Source organism: Siphateles boraxobius, unplaced genomic scaffold, assembly GCF_051911475.1.
Source record: "Siphateles boraxobius isolate OS27281-9 unplaced genomic scaffold, OSU_SipBor_1 66, whole genome shotgun sequence".
Classification (NCBI taxonomy): Eukaryota; Metazoa; Chordata; class Actinopteri; order Cypriniformes; family Leuciscidae; genus Siphateles; species Siphateles boraxobius.
The window spans coordinates 5,706,225-5,729,301 of record NW_027509193.1 but is presented as its reverse complement, the minus strand read 5'-3'; the positions used below and the strand labels follow the sequence as shown (position 1 = coordinate 5,729,301).

At 38.3% G+C, this 23,077-nt stretch overlaps 1 protein-coding gene across 7 annotated transcripts in view; it reads left to right on the top strand.

The window, feature by feature from the left end:
* Positions 1 to 23,077, top strand: part of arhgap44a (Rho GTPase activating protein 44a) — a 61,967-nt gene that overhangs the window by 7,497 nt on the left and 31,393 nt on the right. For all 7 annotated transcript variants that reach the window (XM_077211760.1, XM_077211754.1, XM_077211753.1 and 4 more), the window contains exons 2-4: positions 20,980 to 21,019; positions 21,137 to 21,256; positions 21,349 to 21,425. In XM_077211760.1, the coding sequence (XP_077067875.1) occupies positions 20,980 to 21,019; positions 21,137 to 21,256; positions 21,349 to 21,425 (237 nt within the window). The remainder of the gene's footprint in view (positions 1 to 20,979; positions 21,020 to 21,136; positions 21,257 to 21,348; positions 21,426 to 23,077) is intronic.

Here is a 23,077-nt window from a genome sequence, read left to right as displayed (position 1 = left end):
TGCTGGTGTGTGTTCACTGGTTAGTGGCAGCAGTCAGTCTCTGCAGTGGGTTTACACACACAGAGAGAGAGAGAGAGTAGATGACCGATATGAGTTTTTATGGCAATCGAGTACAATAGTGACCATCCTCTTTTTCAATAAGTCAATAAGCGGTTTGAGACCTTTAAAGTTGACATATTATGCCCCTTTTCACAAGAAGTAATATAAATCTATGATGTCCCCAGAATGTGTCTGTGAAATTTCAGCTCAAAATACCCCCCCAGATCATTTATTATAGCTTGTCCAATTTGCCCCTTTTTGGTTGTGAGCAAAAACACGCAGGTTTTGTGTGTGTCCCTTTAAATGCAAATGAGCTGCTCCTCCGCGCCCCCAATCAGAAGAGGGACGATTCTTTACACGAGCTTCGGATACACTGGGAATAACAATAATATCACTCATCCAAAATCTCAGAAATAACCAGTACCGGAATACACCCTTACAGAGAGACTCAGTGAGAGGTCGTAACTTTTAGCCGCACCTGGACTGAATGGTTAGTGGATACATTTATGTAGTTTTTGTGGAGTTACATTGATTCATGTTTAACTTTTACACAAGTTGACACAGTTCCCTGAGGTCTTTATAAGACAGCTGTGACTTTTAATAGTTGTGATGTCAAATAGTGTTGTGTCTGTGCAGCGACAACAGAACAGTTTGCATGCTTTTCTCGAATGTTTGCCATTGCGTTAGAACTGGTTACACTGTTTTGTTTCTTGCGAAAACAAAATGGCGCCGCCATGGATGGAAACTTTAAGAGGCGTTAATAATATGTTAAGGTTCCCTTCTGACGTAGAAATCTGATCGGCTTATCGGACCCGATTATAGCATTTAAACACGGGAAAAGTCAGATTTTCATGATATGTGCCCTTCAAATTGAACTTGCTCCAAAGTAACCTTCTGGATGAATGTTGTGTGGACATCATAAAGCAACTTTGAAGTGTAATTGATAAATACAGCGCGTCAAGATTCTTTCCACAGATTCCAGAACATTCCGGAACAGAACATATTAGCTGAGACCTCTAGCGTCAGGTCCGTGTAGCCACCAACCGACACTCTTCCCCCTTTTTTTTCTCTCTCACTCCCTGCTCTTGTTCCAAAGCCCAGGCCTTTTGAAATAATACACGTTGCTGCGCAGTAATAGATGTCTGTAGAGCAATTAAGGGCAGGCGGCCCCTCTCTAATGCACGGTCCAATTACCCGAACGAATCCACTGTTTGGAATGGACAGTCCTCTTTTGCACTCATTGTCTCCGTCAATCTGTCTCGCCCCTCTGCCTGGCTCAGAAAGCACACACTCTCAAGCCGGAATACATTACCGCTGAGTTGGCACACAGGCTTCTCATGACGTTCCTCTGACCACAAGCAAGCATTTGCAGTTGCAAATCGAACCCAGATTGACTAGGGTTACTGAGTAGGGACTGTTGACTGTTCAGTCACCTTATTGCTCTTATACAGGGGTTTTCTGACTTTTTGATGCCCCCAAATATGATGATCCCCAATGTGAGAAACCCTCTTCCTAAAATATCAAGCCAATATAGTATGAATGGATTTCAATGTATTTGTGTGTCTTTTTTGTCAATAGAATAATATAATTTGATTACTCTTGTTTCCGACCTCAGTTTACCAAATTCCGAATCAACCTGACTGTAGCCGGCAATAGAATACATATCCGGGCCTCATCTGTGCCAACTATGGCACGTATGGCTCAGTTCTGGCAGTGGCAAAGGTCACATGGGCCACATCTGGGCCAAACACAGCAAGCCACAACTCATACTAAACCGGCTTGTTGTGTGTGGGGCAGATATGGCCCACACGACCTTTGCCGCTGCCAGAATTGAGTCATGTGTGCCATAGTTGGCCCAGATGAGGGCCGGATATGTATGCTATCTGGGGATCATTCAGTTCTTGAGGCCTAACAAGGCCTTCTCAGTCTGGATTTTATGCTTGATTGGACGTTTGGTTCAATCAGGGAGATGGTTTTCTGACTCTGCAGGACTTTCCTTACCTGCATTAATCAGCGCTCATTATTTGACTGACTCATCCATTTCTCATTCGCTCATTTGGAGCACTTACAGAGCATATGATTTGGATAACTGCTAAATTGCCGCCCTTCAGTAGCTAACTGCTCTTGATGGCTTCAGAAACATGCAGGGCACTCTGGGGGCTTTTTTTGTTGGTGATGAAATTGTTCAGAAGGTTCCCGACCTTGAACCTCATTTGCATGCATCAAGAATATGCACATATTGTGTATTTGTTTTGCATCACAAGAAATGTATTGGAGCAAAAAATGATTAGCTTTTTAAAACTTAAAGCATGACATGTTCTGTGCTCAATTTCTTTGGATAATCTGAACATGCACAAGCATTTGGTAACACCTTGGCTCCCCGAAGTGACATTGAATGCTTTTTTTAAAATACCTTTTTAAATTATTCAAGTTCTTATATGCATGAAACATATCCATGTTTCTCAATGAGCAGTTATAGAAGGAACCAAGAAGAGAATAAAAAAGAAAGAAACTTAACACTGCAAAGTCGAAGTATTGCCTTCTCATAGATGTAAAAGCTTGAAAGCTGTTCTTTTGGCTGGACTTTGCAGAAGTTTGCAATAAAATATAGATTGCTGAGTGGGAGAATGTTGGTGCGGCCGTCAGCTTAGCTGCTTGAGAACATTATACAGTTACTGAAATTGAAAATGGTTCAGTCGTACAGCTGCTGACTGATTAGTGCTAGCAATACAAAAAGATTTATTCAACTTACAATTACAAACATTTAGCCAAGTGCCAGCAGTTGAAGCGGAGTCACAAAATATAGTTATATATATATTTTTTTTAGCTATGGTAACTAGGCTTGGGCGGTATCCAAATTTTGATACCGTCAAACCTCCCTATTTTACCTCGGTATACGGTATTACCGTGAATAATTAAAAATTATGACGTAAGGCTCAGACAGCGTCACCAAACTGTTGGCTTGTGCCTAAACCGTACAGAAACTCAATACCTAACACTAATACTGAAACATTAACAAAATAACATGCACAACAATATTAACAACTTTTATTAACAACAAATAGCAGCTTATAAAAAAGTGAAATACAACAGTCAAACATAATTAAATTAACATAAACATCCAGAACAGTTTTCGCACAAAAATCAATTAAATTAAATCACACCGCCCAAACAACTTTTAATAACAAAAAATACCTGAATCAATTAAATAATAAAAAATAAACACAGTGCGAATAGGAACGAATGGCAAGTGGCATCAAATCTAGTCAAGTTTTTTCACTAGAAAAACCAGCATGTTTACTTTGAAACAAGCTGCTTTGAAACATATAAGGCATAAGTAGTCATATAATGCATAAGTGGTACTTTCGTGCCACTCGCGACATCCGGGGAAAACACCCGGCAGCATTTTTCTCCAGAAAATGTATTCATTCGTTTAACGAATGACAGAATTAATTGGCCTAAATAAACGAATGAATGAATGAATAGGCCTAAATAAACGAATGAATGAATTAATAGGCCTAAATAAACGAATGAATGAATTAATGAATAGGCCTAAATAAATGAATGAATGAATGACTAGTCCTAAATAAACGAATGCATGAATGAACAGGCCTCAATAAACGAATGAATGCATAAATAAATAAGTCCATTAATGTATATTATTCCATTTGTTCAAATTTGCATGCACGTTTTTTTTAAATAAGTTCCTTATGCGCATAAAGCCTGCATTTATTTGATAAAAAATACAGGAAAAAATATTAAAAGAATGGAAATAGGAGCAGGCTTGACTCAATGATTAAACTTAAATGTTAAGAATGCTGGCCCGATGATTAGAATATATAAAAAGGAAAGAGGCCGCACTATGCATAAATTGTTTTATTTGCACAAATGCGTTTCGGCGCGTGCCTTTTTCAGTGTGCAGGAAAAAATATTACAATTTAAAAAATGGTTCTCTATTTTAATATAGCCTACTTTTAAATATAATTTATTTATGTGATGCAAGCATATATAAATACCCCCTTTTTTTAAATTTGAACCCCTGCCCCTGGGGAACTCTCTGCACGTTTTATGCTTACCGTTATGAGACTATGTTCTGGGAGTCTCATCCACTTGCTTCTTGTGGAGTGAACTCGGGTCCATCCTCGCAGCAGTGAGTGGATGGTGGTTTCGTATGGTATTGTATGATGGTATTTCCATCTTTCGCGGTCACCTTTTTGTTACACAATTGTCAAATATCCTCGTCCGTATTTACCGCCTCTCCATTCTCGTTCGGTCGAAACCCGAAATACTGCCAAACTGCAGAAGTTGTGTTCTTATTCGAGACCAGGTCACTCAGTGCGCGACACGCAATCTTCCCGCCTCTCTCTCTCTTTCTCCTCCACGCTATTACGTGATGACTACCACGCACGCATTTTTAGGCATTAAATAAATTATATTTAATATTTAATCCTTGTCTCCTATATAAGTGCATTGTATTTTTTATGACCGTATGATGGTATTGAAACTGATACCGTTGCTATTTTTAGAACCCGCGGTATAAGATATTACCGTATTACCGCCCAAGCCTAATAGTAACCATGGCGACAGACGTGGACAACTGCGTTACGTCTAGCGGCACGCTCACGCTGTTGTTGTTTCATTCAAACATTATGGACCATGGCAAGCAGACTTTGGGACAAAAGGAGAACTAGAACGAGGATCAATATCAGCGTGGCGTTTTCGAGATACCGAGAGCTCCACGTCCGTGACAAACTTCAACTTGACCGAGATACTTTATTAGACAACTAATCAATGTTATATAGCTCAACATGATGAAATGTTAGAAAATGATCAGTAGCCTATGTTATTCTAATGGTGATCTAGCTTACTGCTAGTCTCATACCTGACAAACTGACACATAGAATAACATTATAACTTTCAACACACTCAAATGCAGTTAAGTGTGATAGTGTAGACCAAGTGAAACAGCACTGCGTTACCTCACAAGTTTCATTCGTCTATTAACTGACCTTTGAAAAGTAATTCAGCGCTTGCGGGTAGTTTGGTAGAATGAAATGTCCTTATTCCTTAATATCCGCGGGACTCTTGTGTGGTGCTGATATCTGTCTCTCATTAGCAATCGCGCCCTGCTTCATACCACAGTGTTTAAAACATCAATGTATTCACTCATTCATAAACATAATTAGATCATTGACGACAAGTTCTATAACTCAGCTTACTCGTCATCAACCTACGCCTTTGTTATTGTAAGAGGTTAGCGACCCCTAGCGGCAATTTTTTTTTACATATTGTAGCTTTAAATTCTGTAATTACCATAATTACAAGATGACAACGTCACGCGCTGGTCACGTCCTTTCACTCAGAATTATGCCTTTCTATGTCAACACTATCGATTCCAATATGAATCTGCAGTGGTCAGGTGGTAGAACAGGTGGTCAGAACTCTCAGAAAATTACTAGTTTACAAATTCTAATTATGGGTTCTACGAAGACATGAATGCTTTTTACAAGCCATAATCTCGTAATTACGGTAATAATGATATGGCGTGAAAACACCTAGAAACTAACTTAAAATAGTACTGTAAGTACTATTTTAATTAGTAAAACAGAAATAGAAGCTAAATAGAAATATAGGTAATATATATATATATATATATATATATATATATATATAGTAAAAATGACTAAATTACCAAAACCTAAACTACTGTAATTAAACTAAAATGAAAAAATAACTGATTTCAAATTGTGTTCAAAGGTACAATTTCAGTATGAACTCAAATTTTCCTAATCAGATTATTCCACATTTAGTTACGCTATATATATCCACATTTATTTTAATACCTCTATATGTCTCTATGTTATTCACTTATTCAACCATTCTTTTTTTCATTATACTTGAAGGTTTACCATATCTAATGTATAATTTGACAATAAATTAGTCTGTTTCCTCCTGGATTGATTGATGAACGCTACAGATCTGGCTGATCTTTTCTATGCTTGTTTCAAGGCTCCATTTTGTTTTTCCTCTCGCTAAATTCCCCCTTTATATCTGTATTCATCTCACTGTCACTGTCCATTTTTTTTTTCCAGAACTTTGTTTTGGCTGTTAATGATATAGGAATCTCACATTTGGTTGCCTAGTAACCATGCATCTCGTTTTCAAAGCCTGTTCATCTACAGCATGCTGCCTACTTGATATTGATAATTACATCCTGTTATTGCAGGAAGGTGAAAAGACAAAGCAGAGCCCTGTACTTCTAATATCAGAGGTTCAAATGCACCCTACAGAAATATACCGTAATTAAATGGTTGCATATTATTTTTAGGGAAGATAATTTGTTCAATATGCAGCATAGCTTCATAATCAAACTTTAGGCCTGGTTTCACAGACAGGTTTTAGATTAAGCTAGGATTAAGCCTTAGTTTAGTTAGGACATTTAAGTAGCTTTTATAAACATGCCTTAGAAACATTATGGTGCATCTTGAGACAAAACAATGGCACTGACATATGTCAGATTTGTCAGAGCAAGTCACTTTAAGTTAAAACAGCTCAAACCTATAAGAATTGAGTAATTACCCATAGGTAATTTCCTACATTTTCTGAATGCATGTTATTATTTTATTATATGTATTTATTATATAATATATATAATATGATTTAGTCACCCATGCCTGTTTTAATAAATAAATTACTTTTTAATAAAAAATCAACATCCAATCAACAAACGGTGGATAGAAACAAGTCCCTGCACTACTTTCTTTTTCTTTCCATTAATCCGTTTCACTTGGATGTATCTTACAATAGGGAAGAAAAGATCTGATGCTACTTTCGTTTCATTGTGACTTATATCTATATTGTTTCTTGGGTACCAATGAGAGTAAATTAAGTTCTCATTTGTCTTCAATCTAGACCTCATAACTTCTCAAATGGTGCTACAATTTTTCAAGATACAAAATGATTTCAGTTATCAGATTCTTCTACATTTAAATGCTATCCTACCCAAATATATGATATAGCTCTGTATCTACCGTATATATTTACTTATTCAGAAATTGTCTCATTTGCGTCTCCTTTTTTCCTCCTAAAGAGTCGTAGGAGAAACATCTGTTTAAGTTGATACTTAAAGGGGTCACGAACTGCATTATTTTATTATTTTATAATGCTTTCTGAGGTGCACTTATAATCTTAGTATGATTACATCAGAAATTGTCATAATTTAGAAATAAAAGGCATTTTTCCTACCCTGATTTTATCCTCTGATTTGAAAGCTCTGTTTGAAGGGGCGTGTCTGCTGAGAGACTTCAGTGTAAACGCCCACTGCTGTGATTGGCTGACATCTTTGAAATAGCCAAGTATTATGTGGAACTGCCTTGAAAACTTTTAGCACTTTTTTACTATTACAGCTCTCACGGTTAACTTATGGTGAAAATTGTTGATTGTAGCATTATACAGAATTTACAGTGCTGGTCAGAATTATTTGCCCCCTTGGTAAATATGCCTTTTGCTACTTTTCTTTTTTGGGGGGGCTTATTATGAAATAAATGTTTTTCTCCAAAAGACATTATTTGTAGCCTGGGTTTCTCCATGCTGCCTTGTGCGCAGAGCGATTTTATTCACGCTGCTAGGCAGTCTGGATTCCATGGACCAATCACAGAACGGGGAGGGAGCAGCAAGACGATGACGACGTCTATGCGACACACCAAAGCAGTTTGTTTATACCTATGGATCCAACATGGCAGCAAACGCAAAGTTACCTTTCGATGCAGCACAAACGGCAATAGTCGCTGAACGCCATCGTGTACACATATATCTCTGACCCATTGTCTTCCTCCTCGTCTAATTTCTGTCGCTCTACAAACGTCATCTGGTATAATTGAAACGATTGGCTATGAGCTACGTACAGGCGCATTCGATAGACATTCGTAGCACCCAATAAACGGCTCTGGACATTCGTAAACCACGCCTCAAATGCGAGAAAAAGAACATGTGGTTCCCAGACCCACGTCTCAATGAGTTTGAGTCTGACGTTAGCCAGGCTACATTATTTGCACCCTTTTATTACTTTTTGCAACCTCCTTTCCCCATGATAACAGCTCTGAGTTTTCTCCTATAATGCCTGATGAGTTTGGAGAACAACTGACAAGAGATCAGAGACCATTCCTCCATACATAATCTCTCCAGATCCTGCAGATTCCCAGAACCATGTTGGCGCTTCTTCTCTTCAGGTCAGCCCACTCATCTTCTATTGGGTTCAGGTCTGGGACTGGGATGGCCATTGCAGATGCTTGGTTTTGTGCTCAGTGACCCATTTTTGTTTTGATTTTGATGTTTGTTTTTGGATCACTGTCCTTTTGGAAGATCCAAACAGGGACCATTATAAGATTTCTAGCACAGCCTGTCAGGTTTTGATTTTTTATCCGTTGGTATTTGATCCAATCCATGATTCCATGTATTTGAACAAGATGTCCAGGACCTCTAGCAGAAAATTAGGCTCACAGCATTAAAGATACAGCATAGTATTTCATTTCACACATGGGGTACTTTTTATCCCTGTATCAACCAAACCCATATTAAGTATTTGCTGCCAAAAAGCTCTCTTTTTTTGTTTCATATGTCCATGTCTAAATCATGTCCAAATAATTAATGCTCAACAGATATTGTTGACATTGACATTGTTTAAAATAAATAGACCATTTTGCATTAGGATCCTTTGGAAGGTAATGTTATTTTTAGTCCAGTGATCCTGTATCGCTGTTCTCTCCTCGTCATCTCACTAACACGCCACTATATTACATCAAAGTTGCAATGATGAAGTAGGCGTTGATCTTCTTCTGCAGTGGCAAGTCTTGATTTTGTTTTTGGGGTCCACTAGAATATGTTTTCATGCTCGAATGATCAAAAACACATTATTTTTCCCATATTTGACAGTGTTGCAGCACCTCTCTTCCCAGTCTGTCAGCAACACTCTGTTTAGTTCCTGTCTCTATGAAGCCCCTCCTTCTGAATAGCACAATGTACTCTGATTGGTCAGCTGGATCAATGTGTCGTGATTGGTCGACCGCTTTGAGCATGTTTGGGAAATGTCACACCCCTTGCCATAACCGTGAGTTTCAACACCGCTAACTAACTCAAACTAGCCCCTTTAATTTGCATATGACTGGGGCATAAATTATCTAAATGAGGGAAATTGTGATGTGTTCGTTCCTGGAAGAAAACATAAGAGTTTCAGGGAGTTCGGAAACAGCGCACACTGATATAGAGAATAACACTCTTTCGAGTGACTTTGTGCTTTGTAACTTTGCAGACCTTTTTCATTCTCAAACAGCAGCATTACACTCCAAAGACAGTTGAAAATGTAAAAACGCATAATAGGACCCTTTTTAAAACACAACTGAGAACTCCATTAAAGCTCCTCAGCTGTGAAAGAGTATCATCTGAGCAAAATCATTTGCACATCATTTGATAGGCTTTGCATTTGATGTTGTAGGCCTACCTTCAGGTCAGACATCTGGGCATATGTGCTGCAGGGAAAGGAAGGTTTAGCTATTTTTATAAATCAGATTTTACACTCTCTGAATGAATGATGTTTCCGAATGTGTGTTCCTTGCAGTTATTCTTGCATATTTAACAGAGTGGTGACCTAGTTCACTGCACGTCCCTCAGTAAGTGGGTTTCTCTGTTTTACTCGCCTCGTGTCATTCCCCGTCTTACCATCTCAGGGTACCGCTTATGTGTCTCGCTGCATTTTGAGGCAGAAATTTTCATAAATACACTCTGTAGAGAGATACTCTAAAAGCAGGTCTCGCATGAAGAAAATGCAGTTCACCGCCAACGCTCCAGGCCTCCTCCTGCTCGCTCTCTCTTTCTCTCCGTTTCCCAGTTATTAAAATGTAGCATCTCTTGTGTGAGAGGGAGAGTGGGCGGCACAGTGGGAGATGAGTGTATTACTCTCTCTAGATCAGATATACTCATCTTAGGTGCAGAGTGAGGAGGAGGAGGAGGAGGAGGAAGAGTTTGAGCTGCCAGTTTCCTCTGCACCATTTTTCATTTCTGTGCTGGGAGGGAAAAAGTCAGCCTGGTTGGATATGGACGAATCGCAAGGGTGACATCTAAGAATCCCACATCGTCTCATATTCTGTTATGGGGCTGAAACGTCTTAAGGCTAAAATCCAAAAATCGCCCCTGGGGTTAAAACCAGTAGCTTTGAGGCGCTTGTTAAAGGGGACATCTCATGGAAAAAAGGATTCTCTTTGCTCTTTTGAAATATAACAGTTTGATGTAGTTTGTAGATGTCCTCTGACATTCAAAATGCAAAGCTCCTTGCTTAGTCCTCACAGATCTTTTATGGAAAATAAGCCACAAAAACCGGGATAGTAATGCCTTGACAACCATGAGCATGTGAACATACAGTATGACCACCCACGTTCACATGTCAGTGCCTATTCAGTAGCCTATTCAGCAACTTGGCCTGGCTTGATGAACAACAGTGCAAACTGTCAGTAAGCAGAAATTAGCCAATCATAATAGAGGTAATTTGCATTGAAGCCTTAAAGGTATATGCGCAAAAACGTGTTTTATTTTAAAGGGTCATTTTCTCTTTCGAAGGGATTGCTTTGAATCCTGTGAATACCTTTTCTTACCTTCAACGTCTAACACTATAACAGATTAGAATTATAGTGCAGGCTGTGAAGGACCAAACACATATATGACTAATATGCCTTTTCATTCTATTTATTACAATCGAATCACATTAAAGTCTCTTTGTTGAACATCTTCAGATTAAACGTTTTGTTGGCTGTTATTACTAATAGCCATCTTTTCTGACTGTTAGTCAATTAATCCTCTTTAAATACAACGATGATCACAGACACTGAGGTGTATCTTTTAGTTGAGGGGTTGTGATATAACAGAGAGTAATGCTGTCTGAATGGGTGACTTTTTACTTTAGTAAAAATACACAGGCTAATTAATTACAGTTTAAACCTTTCAGGGATGTGTTTTCCAAAACCATTGTTAGCCAACTATTGTCGCAAGTTACATTGTTACCAACATAGTTCTAATATATATATATATATATATATATATATATATATATATATATATATAGTATATACACGTGCACACATACACATATAATATAAACCAAACAAAATTGTTAGATGCGATTAATCAATTCGGTATACTGTATGTAGAAAGCTGCTGACTGAATTAAACTGCATGGAAGTAAATTTTATGTATGATTTTTTTAAAAAAGTACAGCTTTCTTTTGTGTAAAAGAACTATAATAATCTGACATTAAATATTATCTAGAATCACTTTCCTCCTTTGTCTCCTGAGAGAAAACACTCTACATCAGTCGAACTGATGTAACCAGAAAGGCTGCATACAAACTGGCATACTTCCCTAGTACTAGTAAGCCATAAACAGTAGCCTATATGACAAAATTAGTATGTCCGGATTTACGGTACTCATAAAAGAGTCGGAAAAAAGTCCCCGGATGACTCACTACTTCAGAAGTGTTCATACAATATACACTTTACTATCCCATGAGGCCAGGAGAGAGGATTTGTGAATGGCAGGGAAACTGGCGCTGGTAGGTCACATGATAATGACAACATGCCGAATGTAGTATGTCCAGATTACATTCATACTACACAAACTCACACTATATAGAACGCACTTTTCAGTGGTCATGAAGTAATTACTTATTCAAAATAAGTACTCAAGAGAGTATGCAAATGCACAGCCAAAGATTCACTGAACAAATCAGTGAATGAATCTGAGCAAATCTTTTTTAAATTAACTGACTGAAAAGAGTCTCTCAGGTGAATCAAAATACCCACCAATAGAGCAAACATTCGAAAAATTGAATGTAGCTACTGATTCAGTTTGCCTAGAAGGCTTTTGTTATAGGAATTGTGAAAAGAAAAAAAGGGACAATTGTGTCATTGTAATTTATTTCTGTGATCAAAGCTGAATTTTCAGCATCAGTACTCCAGTCTTCACTGTCACATGATCCTTCAGAAAGCATTCTAATATGCTGATTTGCTGCTCAAGAGACATTTATTATCATTATTATCAATGTTGAAAACAGTTGTGCCTAATATTTTTGTGGAAACTGTGATACATTTTATTTCAGGATTATTTGATGAATATAAAGTTTAAAAGACCAGCATTTTATATAGAAAAACTTTGTAACATTAGAAATGACTTTTTGTCACTTATTGCAGAATTATGTACACATCTTTTCTTGTTTGTATTCTATAGAAAAACTAACGTTAATCATAGTTTGAAATTATATGGGAGAGTAAATTAAGTGTATCTTTAAGGCTTTAGATTCCGGCATCTTAACTATGTCAGTGCATGTACTGTAATAAGTACAGAAAGATGGTGACAGATGTCAGTGTCAAACTGCTTTTGCATGATAATGGGTTTCTTCCCACACGATTACTACACAGACCCCTCTCTCTATCCACTTCTTATAAAATTGATGTAGGCCACATCATACAGTATTTACAAGTCACAAATACACACACATACATACTACGTCCGTCCGTTCTTCCTTCCACATCCTGTCTATGTTTGAGGTCAGTCAGACCACAGTGTTTGGGTTTATATCCCGTCTGCCCAAAATGCAACTGTGCAATTGGCTTTCGGCACTTGACGTGATAGGCAGTTCAAATGCAAGTCAGAAATCCCAGGAGGAAACTCCTCCTTCTGAAAACAAACAGCGTAGAGGAGCTCAACCCCTTGTCTGTCTCTTTAAAGATCCATGCTGATACAGAGCCCTGGCTTTGATCTTACTTCTGAGAACAATGCCCTCTGGCCTGAGTGGCACCGGGGCTGTGGGAGTCACTGAAGTGTCCTCTTAAACATGTGCTACTGTCATCTCGCTCGCTCTCTGAGGCTCGTCTTCTGTCCGACTACCTGTCGGGCTCAAATGGCTGTCTGAAGCAGTGTAGTCAACCAATGAAGGCTTCAATTGGATGGATGTGTCTCCTTGCTGGACTTAGGTATCTGTCTCTCGCAGCCTTAGGGTGTCTAAACAGCACTGGTTTCCAAATGCAAAGGAAAAACGCGAGTGTTTGTGAAAGTGAAACTCTGTCATATGAACAAATTCAAAAGTCAATATGAATGACCTATTGACTTTCTTGATGCCCGTTTCTGGTTACACCGTGGCATGTGACAATATGTAGCCTATGGCAGTGGTTCTCAACTCCAGTCCTCGGGACCCACTGCTCTGCCAATTTTTATGTCTCCTTATTTAACACACCTGATTCAGATCACCAGCTCGTTAGGAGAGACTCCTTGATCTGAACTGAGTGTATCAGATAAGAGAGACATACAAAATGTGCAGAGCAGCGGGTCCCGTGGACTGGAGTTGAGAACCACTGGCCTACGGTATACATACACTATTGTTCAAAAGTTTGGGGTCAGTACGATTTTTTAAAATAAATTAATAATTGTATTAATTGAGGATGCATCAAATTGATCAACAGTGACATTAAAGACATGTATGATGTTACAAAAGATTTATATTCTAATTGGTTTCCACAAAAATATTAAGCAGCACAACTCTTTTCAACATTGACAATGCCTTGTTGATGCCAGAGGTCAGAGGAGAATGGCCAGACCGATTTGAGCTGGATGAAAGGCAACAGTAACTCAAATAACCACTTGTTACTGAGGTCTGCATTTTTTTGGCTCACTTTGGGCCCCTTAGTACCAATTGAGCATCATTTAAACGCCACAGCCTACCTGAGTAGTGTCACTGACCATCGCCATCTCTTTATGACCACAGTGTATCATCCTCTGATGGCTACTTCCAGCAGGATATTGCACCATGTCACAAAGCTCAAATCATCTCAAACTGGTTTCTTGAACATGACAGCGTGTTCACTAAACTCAAACGGCCTCCACAGTCACCCGATCTCAGTGCAATAGAGAATCTTTTGGATGTGAAGGAATGGGAGATTCACATGATGGATGAGCGGACATAGACTGTAAAAAATATGGACAAAGCGTCTGTGACGTCACCCATAGACTTTCTGAAGAACGGTTTTGAGGCCATTTATGGGGGGTATGGGTGGCGCCACCTCGGAAAATCTTTTTGGTATGGTATGATGTGTTGTGTCAGATCGTGGCCGAGATGTAACATTTCAGGAATTCCACTCGGCACAGCCCGTTATCAGCTGTCAATCACGCTGTCAATCAAAGTTAACCATGCCCTTATTTGTTAAACATTTTATATCTAAATACGATTCACCCCCCTCACAGTTTTCAGGCACTCGGAACCTGTCGAAAAATACAATAAAAGTCCATGGGACCAACCTGTAAAAACATGAATTTATGCTGTGAAAACGGACATTTTAACATGGGGGTCTATGGACATTTGCTCCCTTTTGGGACCTCTCCCTAGCGGATTTTCGATGTATTGCAGTTTTTCACACTTCCGGGTGGGCTTCATTTTTCAGATTGGAACGTTGCCGCTTGTGAGCAGACGATACATCTGCAGCAACTGTGTGATGATATCATGTCAATATGGACCAAAACATCTGAGGAATATTTCCAGCACATTGTTGAATCTATGCTATGAATAATGAAGGCAGTTCTGAAGGAAAAGGGTCCAACCCTGTATTAGCAAGGTGTACATAATAAACTGGCTGGTGAAATAAAAGATGAAACGAAGCAGCAGTGATGCATATAACATAATTCCACAACAACTTGAACTGTCCCAGGCCAGGTCATCTCTCCTTCAACTGTCATCACTCCTGCTTTTATCCTTGCGGAATGCCTCAATGGGACTCTAGACCAGTGTGTCTCACAGGAGTCACCCTGTGCTTACCACAATATACTAAAATATGATACTTAAAAACTAGATTTAAAAGTGTATTTCTACTTTTAAATGGCCGTCAATGGAGAACGCATTTATTTTCTGTCAAAGGCTCCAGCAGTGTGTAAGAACCTTTTCTCTGCCTCACTGCCGAGGGCTGTTTGCACACATGCAGGATGACAGACACACAGCTGCTCTGCTTTCTGCATCATGTTGCATGTAGATCTTCAGAGGATATATCAGGATGAAGACGGAAAAAAATGTTGCAGAATGCAAGTAAACTGAATTTTTTGCCTAGCGTAATTTCATTGTTTGCTATTTTGGTCCAGGCAAATACAATTATTTTTTGCTCACAGTCTTTTTATATCACTTTCTTATTCTCTCTGTATTCATGTAGAACATCCCTAAAGTCCCCCTGTGGTGAAAATCAATCTGTTAATGTTGTTTATATGTCTACGTGGCGTTTTTAATAAACTTCAAGACAAACCATGTGCAAATTCATAAGTCAACACCATTGCTGAGTATTTTCTGCAGTGAACCAGTCTCAAGTATTTTCTGCAGTCTCAAAAATGCAGTTTGAAATTTCTGGTGTTTCTGACGTTACAAACTATTTTGCAACCAATCAGGTCAACGTGTGATCGTCAACGAGTGGATCTCTGAGCTGGTGTGAGTGAGTGGAGGCGGGGCTAATTTACATATTCATAGAACCGTGTATATTAAATGAGGCAAGGGTGACCGGGTGATAGTGTTGATCAAGCTAAGGCATGAAGAATTTTTTTAAAAGAAAAAAACGTCTAAATATGTTATTTTGGTGGATAAAAAGGCTAAAAAATATTGACTACAGGGGGACATTAATGACTTAATATTATGAGGAACTCCTTTAACTGACCTCCTTTTAGTGAGTTTGTTTTGTACCCTATTCTTCGAAAGGGCCAAACAGTCTTCAAACTGTTGTAGGCCTGACAAAGTGCTTGAAATAAGATGGAGGAAGAAGTGGAGCCAAGGAACAGATGGCAAAAACAATCCCTCCACCACAGGGCTGTTGGCATCAGATAAGAGCCCTGATAGCAGCACTACTTCTCTGCAGTAATAAAGTCTCATTCTGTCTTTAAATAAAAGCAGTAGAATGGCTATTATGCTGATCGGCCCGACAGCGGCTTGGCTCTGCTCGAGTCACAATAGCAGGAAGAGGTTTTGCAGACGGGACAGGAAGTGGGAAGGAGAAAGGCTGAGTCTGTGTGGCTGCTGTCTTGACTGTTCGGAGGTCTGTGATCAGGGCGCTCCGTACACATTGTTCCTGCGGTCCCCTCAGTGTCAGGCACCACCCCGCTCACACAGGAAGCCACGGGACAGACTGAGTTTGGAAATCTTTGGCTGGAAGTAGACCGTGCTCATATAGACCTGAATGGCAGTGATTTCATTCACTCAGTTTTCCCAGAATTAGAAGGATGGTCATGCATTGATGAGTTAGGGGACTCCTTGTCTGTACCCTTGCCCTATATATATATATATATATATATATATATATATATATATATATATATAATCCATGGCTAGCTGTGCATTAAACAATTTTAATGCACAACGTGGAAGGCATTATCCAACGTGGAAGGCATGAGTGGGGATTTTTCTTTGAGTTATTTCCTGAGCTATGTTATTCTTGCAGCACCAACATGTAACACGCATAGCCAAATTCACAAATATTACTCTTAATATTAAAAATACAAACTGAGTGACTGAAACAATCTTTGTCATAGAATGCAATTGTTTGTTCACACCGAGTTTCCTTTTCCATATATTTTCATGATCTGAGGTGAATTATCCATTGTCTCTCCCAGTGCAAGATGACACTGAAACTAACATTAACATTAAATAAGGCACATAATAAGTACCTGATATTATCATTGCCATACTTTGGATGTTGTTGTTCCAGCCACGATGTGGCAAGAAATAGAAAAAAAAAAATTCTATAATATAATCCCTTGTAGCTCATTACACTGTAAAATACATTTACGGTAAAAAAACGGCAGCTGTGGTTGCCAGAAATTTACTGTAAAAAAAATTACATTTTAGGATTTACAGACTTAACTTAAATTTACAGTTACAAAAAAAACGTATTTAATTATCTGATATAATGTTAATTTACCAACGTATTGAAGGTCTAATATCTGTTTTGTACCATTGTAATACACTTTTTCACTGTAGCATTTTTACAGTCTTTTACTGTTAAAATCATGATCATTTTTTTACAGGACGAAATTTGAATTAAAGGCCCGTTCACACCAAGGTTGATAAATATATGTCCACCCCACCAGAACAATAACGGGAATGGGAAATATCAATGCGGTGCATTGCAACCTTTGTTAAAAAAAGAAACATCCCTGCAAGGTGTTTGCAAACGAATTGCTGCATCTGAGAGTTCTGCTGCTGCCCACGAGTCATTTTGAAGAGTGAGTGGAGGAGAGCTTTTGTAAACCTCATGACAGGCCGAGTGGATGTGTGCGGGACGATCTCCCCGGTCAGTGCCTCAGCTCTGGCCCGGCCCCAGCAGGCCTGCTCTCTCTGAGCACTAGGTCATTCACATGCATCATCTGTTTTCCTCTGCCAGCCCGCTTGTTTGTTTTTTTCTATGCCTTGGGAAATTTGCAGAGTAGGAGAGCAGTTCAGCTTGAAGCATCTGTTGTAGATTTTTGTTTTTAATCAATCGACCTGAAAAAGGAGGATACTGCTGCTCAAAAGCAGAAGGGAGAGTTTGATTACACCAATTTTTGAGTCTGTGCATTATATATTACATTATTTTATGGCAACTGAATTGTTAAAAGAGGAATTATAATTTATACTAATTTAAATAACTGCAGGCTATTTATGATTGGCATGTGGAGTAGCATCTTGGCTCATTAATATAGTATGGTGTGAGCATTGGCTATTTTAAAATGGCTATGATTGTGACTCATCTAATCAGAGTAAGAACTGTCTATTCTATAACATTATTTTTCTCATACAGGCTGAATTAGAAGAGTCGTTGCAGAGAAAGTTCTACAATTTTTTGAAAGATTATGAAAACAAACACTTTTTTTTTCTTTGTAATAGTGTGCCCTGATGAATCATGCACAAAAAGAGTAAGGACATTTATATGGAAAGTCGATAGGGTCTGTTTCATGTCGTCTTCAAAGAGAACAGACAGACTGAGTGATGAGTCACCAACAGAAGGAAAACCAGCATTTTGATGTTAGTAAGGGTAAAAATCCCTCGAAATTGACAAATGTTGCTTAGGAGGATGTTATATTTGAATTATTAATTGCTGCTAAAATGTGTAAGGAGGGGATATTTCAGGGCTTCAGATTTTGAAAAGTCGTGTATGAGTTGTATTAACTTTCAGAGACCCTTTGGAGTGAAAATTAATATATAAAAAATGAAAATAGCTCAAATTTGAAGGTATGATTCCCTTAAACCTGCATAAAACAGGGGTTTATTAGTTATTTAATATATCAAAATATAATTGATTTAAATATTAAATGATTAAATAATTTTAATTACATATTAATAATTATTTAAATTAAATATGTAGTAATTGTAATTAAATATATTAATTCAAAATATTTGTAGCCTATTCATTTTAATGTCCCAGCATGCTAAAGTCACAACATGGTCACTGCTAATTTCGCAATCTAAAAAATAATGGACTTATTAATAATGATAATAAGATAATTTACTTGCCTCTTTTTCTCAAAAAGGCACACACCTGAAAAGGTACATTTAGAGGTCTGCAGAGCTGATGCTTTGACCATTATAAAACCTTCCTATTAATCAGATGGTCCAGTCTGTTGTGATTGGTCTACTCTGCTCTTATTGGTCAGTCTGTTGTGATTGGTCTACTCTGCTCTGATTGGTCAGTTGGCTCAGTCTGTTGTGATTGATCTACTCTGCTCTGATTGGTCAGTTGGCTCAGTCTGTTGTGATTGGTTTACTCTGCTCTGATTGGTCAGATGGCTCAGTCTGTTGTGATTGGTCTACCGCTTACAGCGAATGTCGGAAACAAAATGCCTAGTACCATATCTGAATTTGAGCACCGGATCTTCCAATGGCGTCAGTTTTTCTGTATCAACAGTGTGAGTCCTCAACCTTTTGAAGTACACGCAAAAGTGATTTGCTTTTGCAGCGCTGTAAACAGCGTCTTCTCAACATGTTGAGAACACAAAACAAACTCTTCCAGACCTCAGCAACAACTACAGTGTTTGAGGGTCAAAATACACACTGTTCCTGGGCAGCCAGTGAAGACCATTTAGGCTGACATTATGCAACTTTTTTACATACTGTATGTATGTAACATGAAGTGAGACTGGAATTACTAACAACTCGTTTCAGCAGTTCAGAATCGTGTCTTTCTTTTAGGAGACAATAGCTTTATTTGTCATGCACTTAGATCTTTAAAACTTTGCAGACATTTTACATTCATAGACAGCTATATTACACACTGAATGAAAGGTAATATCAAAGTCACTTTAAGACGTTAGAAGTGTTATTCTATGTATTTTGTAATATTCAGAAAAGCATAAAAGGGGAACTTTAAACACATGCTACTGTCTCTACCTTAGATACAAAATGCTCCTCTCAGTACATCAAGATCCTCTTTTACACTCTAACAAGTCACTGTCATCGTGAATGGGAAGATGTGCTGTGTCTATTTTCATTCGCCAGCATTTGCTGCCATGGCAACCTGCTCTTCTGTATGTATGTGAGCGCCATATGGGTCATGCTGCTTATCTGAGGTTCAGCAGAAAGAGAACCTGCTCTGCATCTTCGCTGTGGCTTCAGACTTGCTGTGATTCATTATGAATGTATAATGGCCAGAGTTCAATACGCCGCATTCACAGGGGATCATGAAAGTGTTTTCATGGCTTGTGAATGTATGTGACCTGGGGGGGATTGGGGGCGGAGTTTTTTTTTAACTTAAAATACAACTCAAATTTACACATTTTTTAAGGTTGCATTCAAACTCCACTCAAAAAATCTGTTTAGTGTGTGTTTAGGCATGTACGTGTTTTAAAGCTGCTAGCTGTAGTCCATAACCTTTAAAATTTACAAAATTTATATAATAAGCGAGTACATCATGAATCCATTTTCCAGACATGTTTTTGTCTTATCCTGAATTACTATGCTACGCCAGAGACTATTTATATAGAGACATGCCACTTACACAATCCTCAATACAACTATATAGAGACAACCCGTAACGCCAAAGATGGCGGTTGTATGAACATGTCCCGCCCCTCCCGCTGGAAAGCCAATCGTCTGCTTTTAACAGTCAAGGTGGGAAATATTTAAGCCTATCGTCTGGTTCCACTGACGCATGCGCACAGTTGAGGTTTGCGGAAGTTCTGGGAGTTTCCCCCATATTGATAGCGGCTCCCTGATGCAAATTAGTTCAAATCTCCCGGAATCTAGAGCGAGCGAGCAAGAGCTCGCACATACTGTGCTTCAAACCGTGTAGCGCGCGTACGACAGAGAGGGAGAGAACCCTTGCGCATGCGTAGTAAAACTATAACCTGTGGGGGAAAGGTGTTTTAAACCTTATTTTGGGGCAAAGTCATCAAACTTTTTCAGCGATTTTTATCATATTTTACTGCTGTTTCTATACATGCAGTTTTTTATGTCCCGGTGACCAGTGAAAATGCAGTTCTGACTCTCTGCCCATTCATTTAGATAGGAGCCTGGTCTTGTTAGTCCGAAATAGCTGCCCGGAGGCGTTGCCAAGATGGCGGCCGAGTGGCATGACTTGTCTAAAAGGACTTTGGCTACTCCTACAACAAGGGTTTATATTCAGACTATTTTAGACTGATATGGGTCGTACTACTGCGGAGTAGCAGTACCTGCGTGACGCGTCATAGACACAAATAGAGAAAAGTAGCTCCGGCTACAATGTTCTTCCCGCAAGACTCATGCAGTTTTGTTTATTAACCACTAGCGCGCCAAAAGTTACGGACTGCAGCTTTAATAAATACTTACAGAAGGCAATTATAGTCATCCCGAGGCGCTCCCATAGCTAAATTATTCAACCTCTTGCTCATGCAACACCTAAATGTCTGTTTTCTATAATATTACAGAGCTGAAAAAACAGAGGTACTGAGTGAAGACCTGCTACAGGTGAGAATAAATCTGTACTGAGATCAGTGTGAACACAACCGCACACTGTTGTAATCTATACTCTTATCTCACACTACCCTGTTTGTATGTTTCCATACGTGCTTATTTTGCATTCAGGTGGAGAAGCGTTTAGACCTGGTAAAGCAGGTCTCTCATAGCACACATAAGAAGCTGACTGCCTGTCTGCAGGGACAACAAGGCACCGATTTAGACAAGAGATCAGTCAAATCGCCCGCGGTACGTCAGTTCTTACACCTCAGTTATTTCTGTTTTCTGCACTGGAATGGTTTACTCTCATAAAAACCTGATTGTGATTTTTCCCTAAACAGAAAAAGTTGCCCCTGACGACACTTGCTCAATGTATGGTGGAGGGAGCAGCTGTGTTAGGAGACGACTCTCTTTTTGGGTGAGAGCTCACATACATTAAGTACTTTCCTTTGTATTTCGACCTCTAACTAAATTCTCAAACTGTTTCTCTTGGGCTGCATCCTAATTTACATTCTGTCTAGTGTGTATAGTATGCCAGATTAGGATTTGCATTGTTTTAGGAAACAAGACTTATGTCATTTTGCTTTTCATGTAAATGTTTCTTATTTTGAGAATGTTAGATATTTGTACTGGAAAACAAGACACACATCGGCTACTGAGTAAGAAAACCCCTTTTTGAAGTGCAGATATTAGATGAACAGGTTCTGTATTTTATGTCCTTGAGTTAAAAAAAGAGAAAATGCAAAATGTGGGAAATTGACAGATGGGACTAAAGAATGGTAGCAATACATGATGCCAAAAAAAAAAAAGTTGTGAAATGTTCAGATTCAGTTGTATCTCTCCTTAGCCTTCACTCATTTCATATGATATTTTAACACACATATTATTTGTATTGAAATACAGATTAAGCCTGAAATGAAATGGCCAATAAATCACTTTGATTGGGCAACCCAAATTTAACAGTTGCTCAAAGCAGAACAGAAGCAATTAATCCTATCTTTAAATAAATGACAGGATTTCTATGCATCATACTCAGTGATATTTAAGTATTTTGTATTTATCATTGTATTTATTCATATTTGAATAAGATTTTTTATATTTTTAGTTTTCATTGTAATAATAGTTTAAAGGGGTCATGAAACGAGAAATCAATTTTGCCTTGATCCTGTGACATATAAGAGGTCTCTGAACCATTAATACATCCTGTAAATTACACAGCTTAAAAAGTCCAGTTTAAACAGCTCGTTTGTGTCTTCAGAAGCATCCCAGGGTTGAATACAAGTGATCGGTTTATTTTAATGTCGTCCCAGATCGTGTCGGAGGATGACCTCTTTAAATTTGAATAATTTCATGTCCCTTTGTCACTTTTACTTTTTGTTTTATCATAGGCTATATTTCTATTTAGATTAAATCTATACCAGTTTTCGTTATGTTTGTACTTCAACTTATTTTATTTCAGTAACATAAAATATATAATCCAATGCAATACAGTGATGATGGAGAGATACAAATAAACGTTCCTCAGAAGTCTGAATCATATGTAATATTCACATTTTAACATGATTTTTCAAAAAAGTGATGTATGGAAAATCAAGTAAACCCGTCGCTCAGTTAGCAACTTAGTTGCTAAAATCAGTTTATTTTATTTCAGCTTTATCTCAGTGACCAAAGGGGATTTTTAAGTGTTTTAGTTTTAATATTAGTTAACAATAACAACACTGTGCCAGGGCAATATCTCCACAAAAATACACAATATTCCACAAAATTACCAGAAGAAGGTAAAATGATAAAATGTTTTTAAAGTTATAAGAAACAGTTGACTTAAACATATGATATAGCAAATCTGCCTTATAAATTTAGGCTATGTTTACACCACAACGATATTCTTAAATCTGAGAAGTTTTTCCTTCGAGTTTTCTGCGTCCAGATGACACCATTGTCAAAACAATACCCATTCACTCGGATCCGCGAAAACGACAAAAAACTCATTCTTTTGCCTGGCCATTAGATGGCGATGAAACACTATGGACTGAACACGTAAAACGCATGTGCATGACGTCATTGTTTTTA